Here is a 19,156-nt window from a genome sequence, read left to right on the forward strand (position 1 = left end):
AGCAGCTGCACCATTTTACATTCCCACTAGCAGTGTATGAGAGTTCTGATTTCTCTGTACCTTCACTAAAGACTTATCTGTCTTTATGATTCTAGCAATGCAAGTCACATGAAGTAGTATCTCATTGTGGTCTTGATTTACAATTCCCTGATAACTAGTGGCAGGGCATTTTTTTCTTGTTTATTGGCTATTCATATAACTTTCTTGGAAAAATGCCTGTTTAGAGATTTTGTTCACTTTTCAGTGGGCCATTTGTCTTTTTACTGAATTGTAGAAATTCTTTATACATTCTAGGCAGTTTCCTTTTCAGATGTATGATTTGTTAATGTCATCTGCCACTGAGTTGCCTTTTTACTCTTCTGATGGTATCCTTTAAAGCACAAAAGTTTTTAATTTTAATAACGTCCAATTTATCTGTTTTTTTTTCTTTTGTTGCTCAGTTATTTTGGTTTTCTAAGAATTCCTTGTCAAATTCCAGAGTCATGAAGGTATACTTCTATGTTTTCTTCTAAGAATTTTATAGTTATAGTTCTTACCCTTAGGTCTTACACCTTCACATTTGAATGTGGCTATCCGGTTGCCCAGTACCACTTGCTGAGAAGACGGTTCTCTACCAACTGATTCTGGCATCCCTGCTAAAATCCAGCTGACCATAGTTTTATGAATTTATTTCTGGACTTTCAGGTCTGTTCTGTTGATCTGTATGTCTGTCCTCATGCCAGTACAAGGTCTTGATGACCGTGCCTTTGTAGCAAGTTTTTAAATCATGAGTGTGAGTCTTTTTACTTTTTCTTTTTAGGATTGCTGCCACTATTCTGTATTGTTTCCACTATTAAATGCATTGCAATTCCCTGTGAACTTTAGAATCAGCTTGTCAATTTTTGCAAAAAAGTCAGGCAGAATTCCGCCAGTGATTGTGCTAAATCTATAGATCAGTTTAGGGAGTAAAACCACCTTAACAGTTTCAAGTCTTCAGATCTATGAACCCTTTATTTAGTTTTCCATTTATTTAGATCTTCTTTAACTTCTTTCAGCAATGTTTGATAGTTTTTGAGGTCTAAGTACTTCTATACTTCTTTTGTTAAATTTATTCCTGAGTATATGCTCTTTTGTTAAATTTATTCCTGAGTATATGCTAACATGAATGAAATGGTTTCCTTAATTTCATTTTCAGATTGGCTCTTGATTTTTTTTAACAATGTGAAGTTGGAAATGTGACTATCTCTAAGAGTTGTCATGTCCACAGATTAAAAGCAAAGCAATCTTCCAGAAGAAGCACACTTTTTCCTGGTACTGGGCACCATGAAAAATTTCTTCCCTTTGTCATCTGAAGGTGATTCTGTGTAATGGGACAATACTGTACCTTTAGCAGTAGCTCCCAACAATAAATATAACACCCAAGACAAAACTCTGAATCAAAATCATGTGAGAAGCCTTTTAAAACATACAGATGTTCTGATTCCATCCTAAATAAGGATTTAGGCAAGAGAGGTGGAATGTGAATTTTTAAAATTTTTAGCTCTGGGTAATTTCGATGTCTATGATCGATTTATAACTACACTTGGTGATTCAGAAATCTATAATTTCTATGACTATTTCTACAATCATAATTACTATGCAGTCTGTCATATGAACATGAAAAAATTATCTAAAAGCACCAAATGTTTAAAAAATTGGAAGTACCTTAAGCAATTGCAATTACATTTTCTTACTTACTGGGTGATTTGCTGAGGCTCATCTTCTCCACAGGTTTTGCTAGCTTGGGTTTCTTGATAAAGGTTCCACCAGGCTTATTAAATGGTTGCATCATTTTTCTCTTTATTCCTCTTGCAGCGGCAACTGTCACATTGGTGGGTTTGTTTTGATAGTCAACAACAATTCCAGGTCTATGAATGCTTCCAAAATCACTCATATGCTGCAAATTTGTGAAATCAAGAAGTATTAGCATAGTATCCAAAGATAAAGTAGGAATTCACACAAAGTTTACATGTTCTCTAGCTAGTAATTTTCACCTGAAAATTCCCCAGAATGTACCTAATTTTACATGTCCACTCTGAATAAACACATTGAAAAGCTTTGTCAATTATAACATGAACTCAAATCCAGTGAATTAGTAGTTTTACTTCCAGTAGAACAAATATGGATATTTCCTACCTATTTTTTTATTTGTACCATTCAAAATTACTTGAGATCATGAACAACATATGTGCCTGTCAGAATATTACCACTTGTACAACTCTCTGACAACTCCTCTTCAGAGTTCCTAATTGATGTTTTCCCATGAAAAGACCTTAAAAGACATCTTTATTTCACTAAAACCTGGCTTAAAAACTAAGATGCATAAAGAAGACCATATTTGAAGTCTGAAGTAAAAAAGATCCAGAAATCATTTAGGATTTCTCCCTGTTGAAAAAGGGAATGAGAAGGCGAGATGGAACATTAGTATGAAATAGGAGAGTTAAAGCATAACCATGCATCAACTTCCAGGACACACTTCAGATAAAGAATTACATCTGACGTTCCATTCACATCCTTACCTAGAGAAACATATTTTGACCCAGAAGCCCAAGAAGCGAAAGTTTACAGACGAAGAGTCATGCAACCAAACGACTCTTGTGTCCCTTCCTCTTCTCTTGTCATTAACAGAATCCACTACACCAAGAGGCCACATGTCCACAGAAATTTATTCTGCTAATCTTACTTTTACAAGATAAAGATTGAGGAGTAATCTGAAGAGAAGGATCCAATGGGAATTGTACAAGTGAAGATTAAAAAAGAAAGTCCTGTTGGTTCATCTAGTTCATTAACAGGAGAAAGAAAGAAAAGTCCATTCAGACTAGAATGGTGAACACAACGTACAGGAATGCCTGTTTTTCTATTGTGGAAAACAAAATTAATATATGAAGTCTCATTAAGAAAAAAAATCATTTGCCTAAAGTAATAAACAGCATGGAAAATGTTAAGTGTTTTTCAAATTTTCAAACTGGAATTGATTTTCAACTTCAAAACCCAAAGCCTATTGCCCCAACAATTTTCAATTAACCTATAGTCACTAATTATGGTGGAAAAGCAACATATTAGTTGCTTACATTTATATATTATGCTTAGGAATCCCTAGCTAACCTAGTATAACCTTGAATAGATTAGTGTTACCAGGTAATTTATAGTCACATTAGAAATATCTTCATTAATTATCCATTAAAGGTGCAATGCATTTTACATAAGTAAAGGGTAACTGTTATAAATGCAAAATTTCTACACAAAAATGACAAACTACACTCATGTACCAAAGGCTAATGAACAGTTAAAAACGTGTGCCCTACTACATTTTTTTTTATCAGAAGTACTTTACTCTGCAAAGAGAATATTAAGAGTAACTGATTTTAAAAAGACAAAAAAACTTCTTACATTAAAGTAAAAACACAGTATCCTTCATATGACCAAACTACAAAACTCCACAATCTACATACACTTACTAGGTAAAATTTCATGTCAGTCAAGTTATCTAAGAACATAAATCATTATGTTTATACTATATCCTGAAATAAAACACTTGAAGACTAGTATATTTACTCATGCTAGCAATGATTTACAAAATATTACTTCCTAGGAAGGAGCCAGAGACATGTTTATACAGGTAGGAACTCATTTCTCAATAGTAAAAACTAGTGACACAAGGGAAAACAGAACACCCAGCAATAGGACATATTGCAAGAGAGTGAGTTAGTAATTATAGTGACCGCAAATCATTCTACAACCTATTAAACTTATCAACTTCTTCACCATGTAAACATGGCTAACCTACCCTCATCTATCACCAACTTTTAGTCCCTTGTGTTTATTGTGAAATATGGAGCTCTGAAGAAATTCTATGTGCTAGAGTTAGCAGCAAAGTATAAACATTTTATCATACATTGCACCTTTAACCTACTCAAAAACTCCAAAGGGTTCAGTTACCTTTTACAATAATCCAAGAACTGTCCCACCAGCAAAACTGCTAGTGTTTACAAGGAAAAATGCAACTCCTTTTAACCCCTTTTAGACCAAAACCTAATATCCTCACCTTTTTAATAAAGGGAGATTTGGCAAAACTTATGAACAATCATCTCACACTGCCACTTAATTTTCTGAAGTGCTGAAAAAACTTTTACAGGCAACCTAAAAATTATGCTTATGATTGAACTTTTGCTTCAAAATACACTGGGATGAACAGTGTTTATTCTAGATGAAAACCATGGTCTTGAAAGGGTTTAAAAGAGTGACTAGTGAAAAGAATCTGAAAAGATTCTGTTGTACTTACTCCTCGGCCTCGGCCTCTGCCTGTTGATGGTCCTCCAAAAGCATCATAGTTTCTGCTTCCAAACGTACTTTCAGGATAAGCAGGCGTTCCTCTCCCCCGAGAGCCTACAGGTGCAGGCTTCATATGGGGTGAAGAAAAACTGCTGTAGGAAGAGTAATTCTCTCTTCCTCTGTCCTCCATAAACCCAGGCCTCAATTTTGAACGGGAGTAAGGTGCTTCCCAGCTAGACCCGCCCTGGTTTCTACCTCCGAAAGAGTCAAGGCTATTCCGGTAGGAGCTCTCAAATCGACCACCATAACTACCTCCGAAGCGGCTTTGTTCGGGTTCATTAAAACCATAGCCAGATCTGTACAGATCTCGCCCACCCAGAGAAGACCTGGAGTCGTAAGACTCATAAGGTCCAAACCTGGAAAAGTTGCACAGTGAGGGAAAAAACAAAAGTAAGCTTACTAATGTTAGACAATTCAAAAGACAAATTATCAGATGACATTTATCAACTAAAATTCATTTATACCATACTGGTTTGCACAGTTCTACTTTTATTCACACCTGATTAGGGCTGGGCAGTTCAACATGAGACCAGATAGAAAGCTATCTGAGTCAATTTTTAAGTATGAATTGAGTTAAGTAAACCTTAGGTTAAAAATCTGCTTTGTAGCAGCTTTTCTATTTTATTAAAATGATTTGTCTGTCAGTATTTAAGCCCAGCCCTAGTCTTGGAAAAAGTCATTTACTATAGTTCACAAACTACTCAAACTTTCTTTGAATCCATCCCTAGTATTGGAAAATACGAAATATTTACAATATTTTGGCTTTCAATAGGGACAAAAATTGAAGACTACACCGATATAAGCTATTTGTGACACAAAAGAGATCCTTTTGCACCCCCAATAATCTATATCACAAAACTGCTTCATTGTGTCTATAGCAGTTAAAATTTGGAGAATTATCTCTGGTTATGAAATTTGATATCCTGCCCAACTTTGGGTAAGGTCAATAATCAATCCTCAGTCACTTTCCACTTGTAGAGACTAGCAAATCTAACAAATCTAGAAGGATAAGGACATAAAATAGAACATAAAAGTAAAAGACCACCAGCATATACCCTCTGCACATAAATTATCAAGGCAGATGAGAAAGAATACATTTTAAGTCTTCAATTATTTAAAAAATTCTTTCCTGGCAGGAAATTATCACATAAAACTACTCTAAAAAGGGGAGCACACAGTCTCCTCAAGGTCTTAATAGAGTCAACAGAAGAAACAAATCATCTTACTTCTCACAAATCCAAAGCATGGATTACAAAAGTTGCTTGGTATCTTACAACATAATTTCATAAAGGCCCACAGTTACACATGAGATAAACAATAACATCTACATAGTTTATGCACAATACATTTACAATGCAATATAGCAATAACGGATATATTAAAACATTTATTTAAATGTGTTACATTACTTCAATTATTTACAGATCACTAAGTAGAATTACTATTTACTTCTGAATCCTGGTAACCATATAAAAATTACTCCTCTTTCCAACTCTTTTTAAAACATCTATCACATATGCAAAATTGTTGCATCTGTTCATCTTTTTTATTTTCCACTACTATAAACCATAGCGGCATATTCAAAGCAGAAAGAAGAAAAGTAAAGCATCATTCAGTCCATCCTTAAGGAATCCAGATCCTTCAACTTATGAAGAAGGAGGATAGTTTCAAATGTTACCTAACTAGTTATATTTAGTAGAAATATCTGTGCCTGTACCCTCTTTGCCTGAAATGTGGTCAATGCTAAAGCCTATGCTAGTTCAACTAGTGTTGAGCTTTACACAGTATCAACAGTGAAATATAAAAACAATCTGAACTCTAGTGCATTAAAATAAATGAAGGTATAGTATTCTTGGCTTTGATACAATGCTCCTGGCTTAGAGCACGGTGTTTTTGGTATAAGTAGTATCTGCCAATAAATAACCTAGACATGAACCTAAAGAATGTTTTACTATTACAATATGCTCTTACAACTTACTCTAAAATTAAAATTAAAAAAGTAACTATCTTACATGTTTCTCAGAAACTGAATGCTGCTAGACTGGTTCAGTTAAACCCATTCCAGTCAAAAACTGATTTGCTGCTTTATAGAACACCCCACCTTAGAAAAGATACTTTTAAAACTCATAAATAAAATAACTTCACAAATAATATTTCCAATAACATTTTTATATCATTTGTTCAGAACATTCTGAATGATAAGGAGTTAAAAGTAAAAGAAGTTTAAAAAAAATTCACTAACGAAGACAGAAAATCTTACTCTATCGTACTGAAGTGAAAAGAGCTACTTAAAGTTTTCCTAAAATAATGTCTGTCAGTGGCCCTGAGATAATTTTTAGAACCATTAATTAACACCTTTAAACATTTAAGGTGATTATTCAATACCAAATAGTGACGTTCAAGTATCATAACATGCCTAAGGAATACTTAAATTAAAATATCCAGAATCTTATAGTCATCTAATTATTTGGCCAAGTGATTAAGCAATTTACCTGCTACCCCCACCACCACCACTGTGATTGTCCATGCCATATGACTGGTTTAGGTAGGAGTCCATGGATCTTTGACCCCCATAGGATCCATGGCCATAGTCACGGTCCATCCCTATAAAGAGTTTAAAAAGAAAAAAAAATTAAAAGATGCTCACCTTTACTGGCACCCAAAAGAAGAATTTTTAGATAAATATCCTTGAATGTCAGACCTCCATAAGATCCGGGGCCATAATCACGATCCATTCCTAAAACAGAGTTAATAACAAAAGGTCAGTAAGATATACCATACTCTTTGGGAATCTTTGCATATCTTTGCATAAAACACAAGATGTATCAGTTATCTGAGATAATTCATCAATAACATTTAAGCTAAACTCACACTAGACATGGAAGAAAAAAACTCAGAGGATAAACTACTGAAAAATCAGATTTGCTAAGAAAACTTAATTTTTCAAAAAAAAAAATTTATCCAAAAAATAGACAAAAATTATCAACTAAAAAGTTCTATGTTAGAATTATTTTCAGTTTAGCCAGTATTTAATTGATTAGCATATTCCTTTAAGATTCTATCTTAGGAATGACATCGTATGTAATCAATAATAAATAATTCCTACTCATAGGAAAGTCAGCTTTTAATAATGCCAATAAGACAAATTTTTGTTTGAAGTACAGTTTTTGTATCTAACTCCTCAAAATGTCTAAAAATCCAGGAGCTGCCACATTTTCAACTAGCTTAATTTCAATTTCATATACTAACTGAAACAGACATTTTAAAAACTAAAATCATGGAGTAGGGGACCAATCTGTGGTACTATGTCTGTAAGTAATAACAACAAACATTTAAATTCTCAAATACTCTGAATAAAGGGAATGAACGTGAACTCTAGCAATGCAAAACACTAAAAAAATTTCTAATATATTAAGAGTACTGAGTATGTTTTATGACACTGCAATTCTACCTATATCCCAACCGCTAACATGAAAAATACAAGAGGTAATAAAATGAATTTACTACGATTATAAAAAGTGAAAAGTTTTTTAATCCATTTAGAATGTGTCCTATAAAGTCCTTTAAAATCCTTTATTACCACCGTCCCCAAATTTTATGCACTAATAAATACAACAGTATACATAGAGCAAATACCTTCATTTATATTTTTTAAACACTAAATTTTAATTACAATCACTTAAATATTTCTGATCCTAACAACAACAACAATAATGACAACAGCAACAACTTCACAAAAATACCACTCAGAATCTTGCAACTTTGAAGCTGGAGGCAATCTAAAAGGATAAAATTCAATCTTATTTTATAGATTAGGGAGCTAAAATCCAAAAAGATGAAATGATTTTCCCAAAGTTCAGTAAGTATCCCCCCTTCTAAGTTTTACGCTATAGCTTTTACGTGAAATGCTCTCCTCTAAAACCCCAAATATCTGCTTCTTGAAATCTCATCTTTTAAAGTCCATTTCAAACACTAACCCTTCCAAGAACACATTTTTTTTTTTAAGATTTTATTTATTTATCAGAGAGAGAGAGGGAGAAAGCGAGCACAGGCAGACAGAATGGCAGGCAGAGGCAGAGGGAGAAGCAGGCTCCCTGCTGAGCAAGGAGCCGAATGTGGGACTCGATCCCAGGATGCTGGGATCATGACCTGAGCCGAAGGCAGCTGCTTAACCAGGCGTCCCATCCAAGAACACTTTTAATGATACTGTCTCAGTTGATTATCATCTCTTTCTTCTAAATAGCTACAAGTCTGTAGCTCTTATATGGTGCTTATGATACTCTGCCTTACATTCTGCAACTTGTGGCCTCATCTTAAATGTACAACAGTCTTGTGGTCAGGGTCTGATTTTTATTAATCCTCTTATATATTCCAGAGCCACAGTTCTCAAGGAATAATCTGTTCACCATTGGGAGTTGCCAGCGACCTTTCAGAGATCCACAAGATCAAACTCCAGGGCACTTTTGGGATCCATAAGATCAAACTATTTTCATAAAGAATACTGCAACATCATTTGCCTTTTTCACAGGTTCACACTTGCACTGAAGAAGCAAAAGCACTGGTGGGTAAATCTGCTGGTGCCACAGCACAAATCAAGGCAGTGGCACCAAACTATACTAGCAGCCACTGCAGTCCTCAACAATGCACACTTGCAGTAAAAAATAATAAAAAAAGAAGTGCCATCTCCATTTACAAATGTTCCTGATGAACCACCAGTAAGAAGTATCAATTTTATTAAATTGTAACCTTTGAGTACACTTTCTATCTGATATTATTCTCTGTAGTGAGATAGGAAGTACACATAAAGAAAGCAAATTTGCTGCACACCAAAGTATCACAGTTTACTCCAGGAAAAGCCATATGCAAGTGCTTGCTTAACTGAATTAGCCACCTTACAAGGAAGACAATTTTTATTAGAATGACAGATCAACACTCAAAAACTAAGGTTGTCAGACTTGAGCATTTGGCAGACATTTTCTCAAAAATGAACAAAGTAAAACTCAATTCAAGGAAAACAAGTATCAGTACGTGCTGCCAATAAAATTTGAGCTTTCAAGTGGAATTTAGAATTTTATAAAACTTGTATGTACCAATATGCATAACAGAGCACAAAAAGTTCATCAATATGCAAAAAGTACTAATGAGCTCTTTTACATTTTTCTTTTCACACTAAGACTGCCTATGATATATGTAATTTACATTTACGGCTCACCTCAATTCCAACTGTCTACACTGCAAGTGCTCAATGCGGCCAGTGGACCATTTTAGAAAAAACAGTTCTAGACTAATGAAATAGTCAATTATTTGTGTTTAGAGTTGGTAACTTATGTTCATACTCTCTCAGATAGAGGGCAATTTTGAAATTAATAAAAATTTCAAAGTTAAAAGCCTTTTTCTAAGCCTCATATTAAAAATAATCTTAAGGGGTGGGTCAGGTGGCACAGTAGGTTAAACATCCAATTCTTGGTTTCACCTCAGGTCATGATCTCAAGATCATGAGACTGAGTACCACCTTGGGCTCTCCACTCAGCGCAGAATCTGCTTGGGATTCTGTCTCTCTCTCTCTCTCCCTGCCCCTCTGTTTGCATCCTCTCTCTCTAAACAAACAAACAAATAAATAAAAGCTTTAAAAAATAAATAATAAGAAGAATCTTAAGAGTTAGGTTCAGTTAGGCACATAAAGTAAAAAGTCTTATATTTTATTATTTCTGCTAGTTTCAATTTTGAGATCACAGAGGCTGCATTTGGATACTAAATCCTTGCTTTTTTATTTCAACATGGAGTCATAAATTACTAATATTTACTGAACACCCACATTTTGCCAGGCATCATGGAATACACAAAAATTAAGAGAGCTATCTTATTTACACAGCAATGACTTTGGCTTATTGTTCATAGTACTGTTATCATTCAATTAATTAAAAAGAGAAGAAGGAAAAGTCTTTGTACTCTATGTAATCTATAAGATGATATAAACAATATTCTTCCAGGTTGCCAAATGAACTTAAAAATCACTTTAAAACTAAAACTGTTAAGAATATAACATTATATCTTTACTATTAATATTAAATGAAACTAATTCACTCAAAAATAAAACAGACCTAATGTTTTAATGAAATCTATTCCACTGTGGGCACCTTGGTGGCTCAGTTGATTAAGCCTCTGCCTTCTGCTCAGGTCATGATCCTGGAGTCCCAGGATCTAGTCCCACATCAGGCTCCCAGCACCGCAGGGAGTCTGCTTCTCCCTCTGATCTTCTCCCCTCTCAGGCTCTCTCTTACTCTCTCAAATAAATAAATAAAATCTTTTAAAAAAAATCTATTCCATGGTTTTGATCACTCTGTCATACAAATAAGCTCAACAAATGTTACAACTCAGTTACAATTAAATCACAACGAAGTCCCTGAGGAGTATAACAGGAAAAAATATCTGACTTAGGATCAAAAGACTTAGAGTTGTATGACACTAAGTCTTTTCATCAAAATCCACACTACCGGCATCCTGCTACAGGCCACAAGCATCTCCCTTACATTACTGCAGCAGCCTCCTAACTAGTTTTCCTACTTCCACTTTTCCTCCCTTTCTGTTTTTTTTTTTAAAGATTTTATTTTATTTATTTGACAGAGAGAGATCACAGTAGGAGAGAGGAAGGGAAGAGATCACAGAGAGAGGAAGGGAAGCAGGCCCCCTGCTGAGCAGAGCCCCCCCCCACCCCCATGTGGGACTCGATCCCAGGACCCTGAGATCATGACCTGAGCCGAAGGCAGCGGCTTAACCCACTGAGCCACCCAGGCGCCCCTCCCTTTCTGTTTATTCTGAAGAAAACAGCCAAAATAATTCTGTTAAAGTCTAAGTTTAAATCATATTCAATGCTTAGTAACTTCTAGTGACTTCCCATCTTACTCAAAGTAAAAGCCAAGGCCTTAAATAATCTGTAAAGCCCTATACAGTGGCTCTGAACCAAGGACAATTTTGCCCTCCAGGGGAGAGACATCTGACAATGCCTGAAAGCACTTTTGGTTGTCAAAACCGAAGGGTGGGTGCTGCTCACATCTAGTGCAAAAGCTAAGGATACAGCTAAACAATCTAAAATGCACAAGACAGGGTGCCTGGGTGGCTCAGTGGGTTAAGCCGCTGCCTTCGGCTGAGGTCATGATCTCAGGGTCCTGGGATCGAGTCCCACATCGGGCTCTCTGCTCAGCAGGGAGCCTGCTTCCCTCCCTCCCTCTCTCTCTCTCTCTCTCTCTCTCTCTGCCAGCCTCTCTACCTACCTGTGATCTCTCTCTGTCAAATAAATAAATAAAATCTTTAAAAATAAATAAATAAATAAATAAATAAAATGCACAAGACATCCCCCATAAACAGAGAATTATCTAGTCAAAAATGTCAATACTGCTGAAGTTGAGAAATCTTGCCCTATATAATCCAGCCCATCACTTCTTAACTTCATCATCTGCTATTCCAAACCCTTACCACTCCATTCCAGGTATACTAGGCCCCTTGCTGTCCCTAGAAATACAATAAATATACATCCATTTTGGCACCTACTGCTCTCTCTGCCTGGAACATTCTTCTCTGTAACTGTACCTCTCAATCCCTCCATTCTTTCAAGTCCTTATTTCCTACTCTCTCTCTTAGATATAAACAAATTATCTTTGATTTTTCAATGCCTTTGGCTCAACTCTCACTACTCTAACCTTGTCTTAAGAATGTTCGGCAAGTATCATATGCTCTAGTCAAAACATTCTTAAGTCTAGGGTAGGAGAGCCTGGGTGGCTCTTAGGTAAGCATCCAGGTCTTGATCTCAGGATCATGAGTTTAAGCCTCATGCTGGGCTCCACACTGGGCATGGAGCCTACTTAGAAAAAACAAAACAAAAAACAAAAAACAAAATACTATTCTTAAGTCTCTCTGAACCACAATGCACTCAACTCTACCTTTATTCCTGATTTCTCTCTATCTGGAATGCTCTCTCTTTTTTGTCACCTATTTATATAAGAAGTTATTATGAAGCAGGAAGGAAACATGGAAACACTGGAAATAAAACTTCCTTTTAAGAAATGATATGGAGGAAATTTGGAACTTGACATATTTCCCAGTACCTTTTACTTCATCTCAGTCACTGAAAAATACAATGCTAACAATTAATTGTATCGTTGGCTTCATTTGGTAACTACACAACTTTTATTTTTTAAAGTCTACAGCATTCTCCCTCTAGACAGCCCCATGGATTGCATCCTCACCTCCTCAAATCTGTACTCAAATGTCACCTCCTTAATAAGTCCTTCCCCAACACATATACACACACACACACAACCAAACCACCACCACTACCACCCCTCCCCTCTGTCATTTTTCTCCTAAACAATTATTACCATCTAACATACAACATATGTTACTTCTTTATCTTGTTTACTTTCCATTTCACCGCACTAGATTGCATGCTCCCTCCAAGAGCAAAAATATGGGCTCCTAAAATAGTATCTGATACACAGCATTCACTCAAGAAATATTTGTTAAATGAAGTCAAATTATGTCTCTGAAAATAAGTTCCTCATTTGTAAAATGTAGATAACCTAGACCTCAAAATAATGTCAAAAACGATCTTTAACCAGCACTGCATTCCAAAATCATTCAGAGTACTTTTTTATAACATGCATAACCAGGGACCACTTGTCTAAAACTAAGATTCAAGAGGACTAGGCTTTGACCTGAACAGATATACTTTGAAAAACCTCTCCAGAGGAATCTAACAATCACAATGTTGGAACTTCTATTAAGAGAAAAAAATGAAAATTGTAACATTAGTAAGACATAAATCCAAAAAGATATATGTACAAACATGTTCACTACAGCTTTATTTACAATAGCTAAGATATGGAAACAACCTAAGGCCCCCCTGAAGAATGACTAGATAAAGAAGATGGGTACACATATACAATGAATAGGACTCAAGCCATAAAAAGGAATGGAATCTTACTATCTGCAACAACATTAATGAACCTTGAGAGCATTATGCTAAGTGAAATAAGTTACAAAGAAAAACAAAGACTGTATGATTTCACATGTATGTGGAATCTAAACAAACAAAACAAACAAAAACAAGCTTATTGATATAAAGAACAAACTGCTAGTTATAAAGGGGAGGATGGATTGGGCAAAGGGAATCAAGAGGTACAAATATTCAGCTATAAAAAAGTCAGTCACGGGGATATTACGTATATAGCATGATGACTGTACATTAAGAGAACAAACTTCTGGCCTGGTATGATTCTGCATTTCAAAGTCCTACATTTAGACAGTAAGTCCCAACTCTTTGGTAAACACTACTAGAAAATGAAGCCTTCCATCTTTCCAAATATCTCTCTTTGATAAAAGTATTAGTCCTACTCATTCCAGTTTAAAATCTTGGACCCATTTTTATTCATCCTTCTCAATTTTCTACTCACTACTAGTCAGCTTACAAGTTCTCTAATTTTCTCTAGAAACAACTTAATATTTTAAAAAATTATTATTGTCGGGTGCCTGGGTGACTCTGTCAGTTAAGCATCTGCCTTTGGCTCAGGTCATTGTCCTGAGGTTCTGGAATCTAACTCCAACTCGGGCTCCCTGCTCAGTGGGGAGTCTGCTTCTCCCTCTCCTTCTGCCCCTCTCCCCTACTTGTGCTCTCTCCCTCAAGTAAATAAATAAAATCTTTAAATAAAAAATTAATTTTGTCATCTCCCAAGTTCAGGGTCTTTAAATCTTAACAACCAAATTTATGAAATGTTTTTTAGCTAATTTTCTGTTTTAGTTTTTTTTTAAGGTTTTATTTTTAAGTAATCTCTACACCAAATGTGGGGCTTGAACCTACAATCCATGAGCAAGAATCACATGCTCTACTGACTGACTGAACCAGCCAGGCACTCCTAACTTTCCAGTTTTCAATCTACCTAAGTATGGATACAAATTAAACTTCCTTTGCTAATATTATTATGTCACTCTCCTATTCAAAACGGCACCTGAGTGGCTTAGTGGGCTAAGCGTCTGCTTTCAACTTGAGTCCTGATCTCTGGGTCCTGGGATGGAGCCCCCTCCCAATCCACTGGGTTCCCAACTCAGTGGGGAGTCTGCTTCTCCCTCTCCTTTTACCTCTCCCCCGACTTGTGCATACTCTCTCTCTCGCTCAAATGAATAAATAAAATCTTTAAAAATACAAAAAACAAAGAAAGAAACTATATTCTTCAGGGGAGCTTGACCAGTTCAGTTGGTAGAGGGTGTAACTCCTGATCTCGGGGCTGTAAGTTCCAGCCCCAGGCTGGATGTAGAAATTACTTAAAAATAAAAGTTAAAAAAACAAAACAAAACAAAACTATATTCTCCAGCATTCAATACATCCCAACTCCTTCCCATATCTTGAGCCTTTCTAGCTCACATCAAGTATAAAGTTTCTCTAAACTCTTAGAGATGATACAAAGAAATTAATTGGAATAGTAATTATTTTCACAAAATGGCACAGCTTTATTTAGGAATACATTTGCTTCAGTTTTATTTAATGAATATATTATATTCTGTACAACAGTTGAATTTTCCATTTTCTGGCAATCAGGATATTTACTTCCACTCTCGGGTCCTTTTTTAACCTCACTGAATTGTTCCACATTCTTTTATGTTATCATCCTGCCTGGCAAGAGTCTTAACTTTAATAACTATCAAAATAACATCCAATTGTATTCTGCATACCTCTTCTGATTTTATCTAGTTCTGTAGTCACAATTCTAACGTCACACTCAAGTCAATAAATAATCAGGCTTCTTTATGTGCTCCTCTAGACAGCTCTTTATATACTAACACATTCTGACACACTAAAGCAAATGACCTCAAAAACAAGGTCAAAATGCATTACATTAGAAGGAATGTAAAACCAAGCCAATAATCTACTTAATCTACATTATTCAATACCAAAGCCTCTCCCTCGGCAAAAATAACTCAGCTAGTTTCTTGTAACTCATCATTCAGAATGCAGTCAAGGCCTTTTGGAATAAATTAAAGAAATCATAATTCAAATAAAACAAAGAGTCAAACTAATCTGAATAGTCCTAACTTTTTCTGATCCCAAATTCCCTAATTCAAATACTATACATAGTATGACAACATTAACACAGAGCAGTGATACATCAAGAGACAACACAATGACTGAAACAAGGTAGAACTGACTTTTTATATTGTTACTTTGTGTGTGTGTAGAGAAAAACTGAAATGCATTCCCTTAACACATTTAAGAACAAACGAAAGAGGATACTCACCATTAAAGCCCTGATAAGTATTTCTGCAAGCAGAGTGTGTGTAATCTATGAAGACACATTTAACAGAAAGGAATTAGTACAATATTGGCAAAAATCTGAAATTACATACTCATCTATTCAAATCAAACACAATTTCTAAAAATCTCATTAACTCACTTATCTGTAAAAATGGGGTATAAATAATTACAAATATTTTATATGGGAAAACATAGGATCTTTTCCTCTTCGCTATCTCCCCAAGAGGCAGGTTTATCATCCAAATTACAATAATGTAAAAATTAGCTTATAAAACCTAATATATAATAACTGCCAAAAGAGGAATCCAGTACTGATATATACAGGGTAACAAAGGGAAGCCAGATAGATTAAATTATGTATCAACCATTGCAAAAAGGGCCACCTGAGAATTGATTCTATGTAACTTAATTTTTTCAAAGTTAATATAGTTCTTTTACCTATTTGCTCTCTAAGGTTTTCAAGATCTTACTGCAGAATGCATATGCACATATGTACATCTGTGCCTATCTATCCAGGATGTGGCATCACCAAAAACCATATTGGCAATTTCCGTCAAAACTGACTTGATAATCATTAAATTCTTTAATTAATTTTACCATAAATACTAAAAGAAAGGAAATTAATATAGTGATCACTCAGATACAACAGAATCTAGCTACACTACATAGGATTAGATTCAGATATACTGTTAGTCAAATTCCACTCCCAAATATAGCAGGATAGGCGAAGAGGAAGCAAGGGAGAGGGGGAGTATTTTCTCACTGACACTGTTTATAATTTTATTACTGACACTGTTTGGAATTGTAGGCACATGGTGACAATAAAAGCAAACATACTAAGTTTTATTGTTTTTCAATTCTCTACAGAAAATGGATTCTCCAGCGGGGGTGGGGGTGGGGTGGGAGTGGGGGCGGGGAGACACCACTCCCATTGTTCCCTCCCCCCAACTAGGGGCTGCTGCTGTACCTTGGGTGTCATTAAACCTTGGCATGAAAACACAATCATGTATTTTTTTTTTAAGTTTCATTCCTAGCTTTGGCACTCAAATATTCATAGTTTAAAGGTATCTATATCAAAATCAGGGTCTAACCAAAACAAACAAAAACATCAGCGTGCTACTCTTAAGAGCTGAACTTCCTATTTGAAAGTAATTTAAAAGGATTCAGAAAAGGGTTATTCTAGTATCCTTTCACATACTTAGATTTGGCCGCTTTAATTCTTTGTGGCATGAAATCAAATCAAAGATCAAAAGATCATCTAGTCAGAGTCACATGCTGAGATCACACTAACTACAATGTTAAAGAAGATTGGGTTTTGGCTGGGTATGTGACTTACAACTAGTCAGTCGATCTGTTTTATTAGAAACGTCTGGCTACCCAGGATTAAGTCCAGTTTAACCATTCAAACCCTTCTTCCCCTTCCCTAATGCTGTCATGAGGGACGCATTCTGACGCCGATTCCTATAAAAGTTAGGCAAGTTCCGAAGACAAGGTGAAGACCAAATTCATTTTACTTTGTGAGCCCGTGAAAATGGTTTACAGAACCAGCGGGAGAGACGACTGAAAGGCATTGCTGAATTACAGTTGATTTAAACGGGAAGTCTAACCCAGGCCGCTGGGCACAGAACTGAATTTGAAGGGCATGGGATGCTGGGCCAGAATTCTGACTAACTTAAGTCCCAGCCATACACAATCCAGAAGAAAAATGCTTCGGTTCACAGAAGTATTTCAGATTAGGGATTAACGACCAGGCAATTCTGGTGGATAAACATCCTAGCTTGCCAACGGGGAACAGCTTATTTCCATGCTGTACAGATATCTACCTGTACTTGTCACTTACAGACGCCCTTTAAACTCAGCGTAAACGAAGCCAAGAAACCTCACTGTGATCGGGCCTCTGAAAATTGCTAAGAAGCCACCGGGTAGAGGATTTACGAAACGGACGAGCTGGGTCGCCGCCCCGTGGGGCGGACGCGAGACGAGGCGGGGGAGGCCCCACTCTCCTCTCTGCCCGACACCGAGGAACTGGAGGCGCCGGGGCAATTTCCACGCACCGCGGCCGGGGCCAGTCCGGGGCGCGAGTCTGGGCCCCACTCCGGAGGCCGTGGCGCTTTGGGCGCGCCCTTCCCCGCACCGAGGCCGGCACGGAACTCCCAGGTCTCCGGCGGCAGTGGGCGCCGGGCCGACGCCACAGGGCGCGCGGGTCCCCACACAGGCCGATTCCGGGCACTGGGCCCGCGGCGGGCGGGCGGCCTCCGGGCCCGCAGAACAAAGCCCACACGGCCATCTTGAGACCGTAAACAGACCCCCGGGGCGGCCACCCCGCCTCCCGCCCGCCGCGGCGACCAGCCAGAAGCTCTGCTTACCGTCCTCGAAGTCCATGGCGGAGGCTCGGGGCTCACCGGCTCGGCGGCGCTGGGCAGAACTGTGGCAGGCGGCGAACACCCGGGACCCGCGGTTCCACACCACCAGTCCGCGCGACCGAAAGCGGAGCTACCGGCCCGGGAGCCGCAGGCCACAGTGAGGCGGAGGGGCGGGGCCGGCCGGCGCTGCCAGCGGCAGCAGCGCGGCCTGCGATTGGTTGGCGCGGGCTGGTGGGCGGGCTCTCGGGTGGGGGCGGGAAGCAGGTCGGCTGTCACGCTCCAGGGTGCTGACCCTCTCCGGGCGTCGGAGGAGGAAGGAAGGTGGAAAGAGGAGCGCGGAAGACTGACTAGGGTCACGGGAAAGCGAACTGGGTGTTCGGGAAATTCTGGCGGCGGCCCGCCATGTTTGATCCTGGCAAGAGCGAAAGGATTGGATCGGAATACCTTCCTCCTGCCCAAACTAATAAACCACGTGCCGACCTTTTGCTTTTTATTGGCTGGTGACGACTGTGCGGAAAATGTTCAAGTACTTAACGGGTTTTTTGCTGTGGAGAGGCATAAGTCCCGGACGATTTTGACAACTGTGTGAGCCGAGGAGAACAGATTGCTGAATAGGAAATAATTACGGGAATGATCCAAGACAAGTTATTACCAGTTTCTGAATTTTAAGGTGCAAAATAAAAAGGGGCTGTAAAATTTCAAAGACAGGGAAGATTTGTGACAGAAGTCGCCAAGAGCTTGAAGAATGACCATGCACAAACCCTCACACATATTGCTATCGTGTTACTGCCACTTTGGAAGTAGTGTTGGGGAAGTGGACAAAATTATTCACCCCACAGGGCAATATGGGAAAAAAAAAAAAAACGTTCTGATTCTGCAGCAGCTTAACTCCAGGTTGATTTTTTTCCTTTCTGTTCTTTCTTTCTTTCTTTCTTTCTTTCTTTCTTTCTTTCTTTCTTTTTTTTTAAAGATTTTATTTATTTATTTGACAGAGAGGCAGCTGGAGGGGGAACACAAGCCGGGGAGTGAGAGAGGGAGAAGCAGATCTTCCATTGAAGATGGAGTCGGATGCGGGCTCTATCCCAGGCGGATTCCGAACGACCCAACCACCCTGGCACCCCTTTCTTTTCTTTTCTTTCTT

The 19,156-nt window shown here is 37.6% G+C and overlaps 1 protein-coding gene across 3 annotated transcripts in view; it reads right to left on the reverse strand.

Annotated features, from left to right (window-relative positions):
• ZNF326 (zinc finger protein 326) overlaps positions 1–18,198 on the reverse strand; it is a 38,560-nt gene extending 20,362 nt beyond the window's left edge. For 2 of the 3 annotated variants that reach the window (XM_032301508.1, XM_032301507.1), the window contains exons 1-6: positions 18,019–18,198; positions 15,636–15,680; positions 7,052–7,087; positions 6,843–6,954; positions 4,301–4,706; positions 1,717–1,915 (exon numbers count right to left, since the gene is read on the reverse strand). In XM_032301508.1, coding sequence (XP_032157399.1) covers positions 1,717–1,915; positions 4,301–4,706; positions 6,843–6,954; positions 7,052–7,087; positions 15,636–15,680; positions 18,019–18,034 — 814 coding nt within the window. In that variant the 5' untranslated portion in view covers positions 18,035–18,198. The remainder of the gene's footprint in view (positions 1–1,716; positions 1,916–4,300; positions 4,707–6,842; positions 6,955–7,051; positions 7,088–15,635; positions 15,681–18,018) is intronic. The other variant, XM_032301510.1, reaches the window with a different exon arrangement.
• Between the last annotated feature and the right edge of the window lie 958 nt (positions 18,199–19,156).

This window comes from Mustela erminea, chromosome 10, assembly GCF_009829155.1.
Source record: "Mustela erminea isolate mMusErm1 chromosome 10, mMusErm1.Pri, whole genome shotgun sequence".
In the NCBI taxonomy this organism is placed as follows: Eukaryota; Metazoa; Chordata; class Mammalia; order Carnivora; family Mustelidae; genus Mustela; species Mustela erminea.